This window comes from Echinops telfairi, unplaced genomic scaffold (assembly GCF_000313985.2).
Source record: "Echinops telfairi isolate 266 unplaced genomic scaffold, ASM31398v2 ScPeMD7_7439;HRSCAF=8477, whole genome shotgun sequence".
Taxonomy (NCBI): Eukaryota; Metazoa; Chordata; class Mammalia; order Afrosoricida; family Tenrecidae; genus Echinops; species Echinops telfairi.
Window position 1 is genome coordinate 5,817,241 of NW_022111339.1, and position 3,853 is coordinate 5,821,093.

General features: G+C 43.8%; 1 protein-coding gene across 1 annotated transcript in view; it reads left to right on the forward strand.

Annotated features, from left to right (window-relative positions):
* The window catches only part of CAP2 (cyclase associated actin cytoskeleton regulatory protein 2), a 221,999-nt gene that overhangs the window by 163,895 nt on the left and 54,251 nt on the right, over positions 1–3,853 (forward strand). Inside the window, exons 5-6 of the mRNA XM_045298686.1 lie at positions 358–501; positions 829–914. Coding sequence (XP_045154621.1) covers positions 358–501; positions 829–914 — 230 coding nt within the window. The remainder of the gene's footprint in view (positions 1–357; positions 502–828; positions 915–3,853) is intronic.

Genomic DNA, 3,853 nt, shown 5'->3' on the forward strand with positions numbered 1-3,853 from the left:
AAATATTTGATTTACAAATAAGGAATCCTACTTCGCGGAATTTCATTTATCACGGTAGGGTCTAGAACCGATTAACCGCGATAAACGAGGGTTCACTGTAGATATCATCCTGGGGGCTATGTCTTTAACTTCCAACCCACTGAGAATTCTGGCTTACCTAGCCAAGTTAACATACATCACACCATGAACAATCACACTAATCTGTTCTAACGATCCGATTCCACAAGATTATCTATATTTCCTTTAGGCACTAGACAAATGACAAGTCTTGAGTATGCTGCTTTAGTCCCGTGGAGAGACATGGTGTGTCTCTGTTCTCTCCTCCCTAAGAGTCCTCAATGTTTTTGTGCTTCACAGAATGACATGGCTGCCCTGCTGAAACCAATATCAGAGAAGATTCAGGAGATCCAAATGTTCAGAGAGAGAAACCGGGGAAGCAACATGTTTAATCACCTCTCGGCTGTCAGCGAAAGCATCCCTGCCCTGGGTTGGATAGCTGTGGTGAGTCCAGGTGTGAAGGTCTCCTGCGCCTGCTCACGGTTTTACAGTGTATAGGACACCCTAGCTGTGATTTCCACGTTTACCACCATGCTTCTCCTCCTCCTCCATCTGATGCACTGCAGAAAATTTCTTTGGACAGAAGGCATCTTTATGACCCTCTGTTCCATGGTGTGGAGAGTGGTTCACCAACCTTTACAAAGCAACATTTGCCTCCAACTTGCAAGTTCAGCATCCCTATTGCCTTGTTTCTTCCTTAAGGCATTTTCTTTCTTACCTTGCTGTTTTTCTTTCTTTCTCCCCGCCCCCCTTTCTGTGCTGTTCTCTCAGTCCCCCAAACCTGGTCCTTATGTCAAGGAGATGAATGATGCAGCCACCTTTTACACTAACAGAGTCCTAAAGGACTACAAAAACAGGTATGTACATTCCTTTATTGGCCTTCATTTTCAGTTGATCACTTGCTTAATGTTTGTCACTAAAACCTAACATAGTGAATTACTCATGCCTTCCAAAAGCTCTTAACTCACATACGATATATTTTAAGGAGTCCCTGGGTGGTGCAAAAAGTTAATGTGCATGCCTGCTAACTGAAAGTTCTGGTGACCTACTTCTGGGAGAAAACACAATTCGGCCACTGAAAATCCTATGGGGCACACACAATTCCACACCGACACACATGGGGTCATCACACGTCAGTGTTGAAGCAATGGCAACTGGTACTGGTACAGAAGAACCTGTCTTTTCAGGTAAAACGAAATGGAAAGTAGAATCAATGCTCCAGATACTATGTGTGTTCTCAAAGCTTAGCTTGCCTCCAAGCTCTTATGATGAATAATGTCTCTCCATTGGAGGGATGTCAGTATGCTACGTATTCCCACCTTGGTGAATTGACTTGTAAGTGTCAGTTTATGATGGATCAGCACTATAAGGTCCCTACACTTGGACTCTGGTCAAAGAACAGCCTGTACTCTGAGAATATGTAGAGTTAGTGGGAAAGAGGAGAGGCAGGATCAGGAAGTTAAGTGCAAATAAAGAATAGGAAGGAGATGAGGCTCTACCAGGAGGTTTCAGAAAGTTCATGGGGAAACTCCATTGTATTTTCATTCCATTTTCCACGAACTTTTTGAAGCCCCCTCATAAATCAGGCCAAAGAGAGATTGCAGCAACCATTCAGAGGGCTGTAGGAAGCCGACCAGTTTGAACCAATGGCTGTGGCTCAAGATCAACTTGGGAAGACTGTGCACATTACAGCATAATTAGATACACCATCCATATGTCAATGTGTCTTGTTGCGGTGGCTTGTGTGTTACTCTGATGCTGGAAGCTCTGTTTCCAGTATTTCTAATACCAGCAGCATTGCCTGTGGTGAACAGATTTCAGTGGAGCTTACAGGATAAGACAGACTAGCAATAAAGGCTAGGCAATCTACTGCTGAAAACCCAATGGATCACAAAATAAGATTGTTCCACAGAGTGCTGGAACACAAGCTGCTAGGTTGGAAAGCACTCAAAATGTGCAGTGAATTCAACAGTGGACATAAGTGTGCCAACAGTAGTGAAGACCGAGCAAAGCTTCATTCTATTGCACATGAGGTCATCATGAATTGGAACTGGCTTAATAGCTTTGAACAACATTTATATAGATGGTCATTTGAGGGCCTACATTTTCTGGATTCTTACCTCTATTCAACTCTTGACTTTATTAACATAGACTTGAAAATAAAAACCCATGTAAAAAGAAGGTAGCCGATTATGCATTGGGTTGCTAACCACAAGGTCAGTGGTTTGAAACCACCAGCTGCTCCATGGGAGAAAGATGAGGTTTTCAACTCCCATAAAGAGTTACAGCCTTAACGCTTCTCGAGCTTTTGGCTAAGATCAAGTGTGAAGATTTAGAGTCTTGCAAACCCACAGGGGAAGTTCTACTTTGTCTACTCTGTTGACTTGATGACAGTGAGTTTGTTTGTATATAAAGCAACCACACCTAGCATTCTGACTCCAAGGTATGTTGGAGAAAGAGAAACATGCCATTGAAAAAAAAAGTTGTGAGGGACCAGCCCCAATCCCAACTACATGGACAGCCTCCCCTTCCCCCAGAAGAATTTACTTCAGAGGACAGCACTGAAGCTACAGCTCAGGGAGAGGGACATGTCTGATCAGAACACATGGGAGCAAATGAAGGGGGAGGAAGAGAAAGTGGAGCACATCCTGGCCCACCAAGCCTTGACAACAATATCCCCAGTCAGAGCAGCCAATGCACAGAGAGGACCAAATGGCTGGCCCCACTACAAGACACAGCATCCCTCACATAGCTCTACAGAGGACAACGCTGGAGACACAGTGTGGGGATTGCACCCTTTCTGACCCCATCCACACTGAGACAAAACACTAATGACATGCAAAAGAACAGCAAGGGGAGCCGAGCAAGGAAGTCCCGAGGGAGTACCAAATATAGACTTTGGGGCCAGGGTGTGGCACCCCATCAGACTCAACCGGAAAACACTCCTAAAGGTCAACAAACAGACCTTGAACTATTTACAGGTTTTTCTTTTTTTGTCATTGGTTTTTTTGTTGTTGTCCTTACTTTGGTTTCTTTTGTCACATTGTCTCGCTCTGTCTTTTTGTGTGTGTGCATATTATTATCTCTGTGGGTCTATCTAGATAAGATGGGCTGGATAAGCAATCTGGAGGAGAAAACAATGGACCGATGGTCTGGACAACATGGGAGAGGGGGGAGGTGGGGGAAAGGAAGTGGTGTTAACCAACCCAGGGACAAGGGAACAATGAGTGATCCAAAATCACTGATGAGGAGGATGTAAGAGGCCTGCTAGGGATTGATCAAGGGTAATGTAACCAAGAAGAATTACTGAAACCCAAACGAAGGGTGAGCATGATAGTGGGGCAAGAGAAAAGTAAAAGGAAACAGAGGAAATAAATAGGAGGCAAAGGGCAATTATAGAGGTCTAAAACCAGCATGTACATATGTAAATATATTTATATATGATGTACGTGCATAGATTTATAGGTTTAGTATTAAAGTAGCAGATAGATATTGGACCTCCACTCAAGTACTTCCTCAATGCAAGAACACATTGTTCTATTAACCTGGCATTCCATGATGCTCACCTTCCTGACACAATCGCTGAAGAAAAATGGGCTCATAAGCAAATGTGGTGAAGAAAGCTGATCGTGCCTGACTATCAAATGATATAGCCTCTGGGGTGTTAAAGGCTTGGAGGTAAACAAGTGGCCATCTAGCTGAGAAACAACAAGGCCCACATGGAAGAAGCACACCAGACAGTGTGATCATGAGGTATCAAAGGGATCAGGTATCACACATCAAAGAACAAAAGATC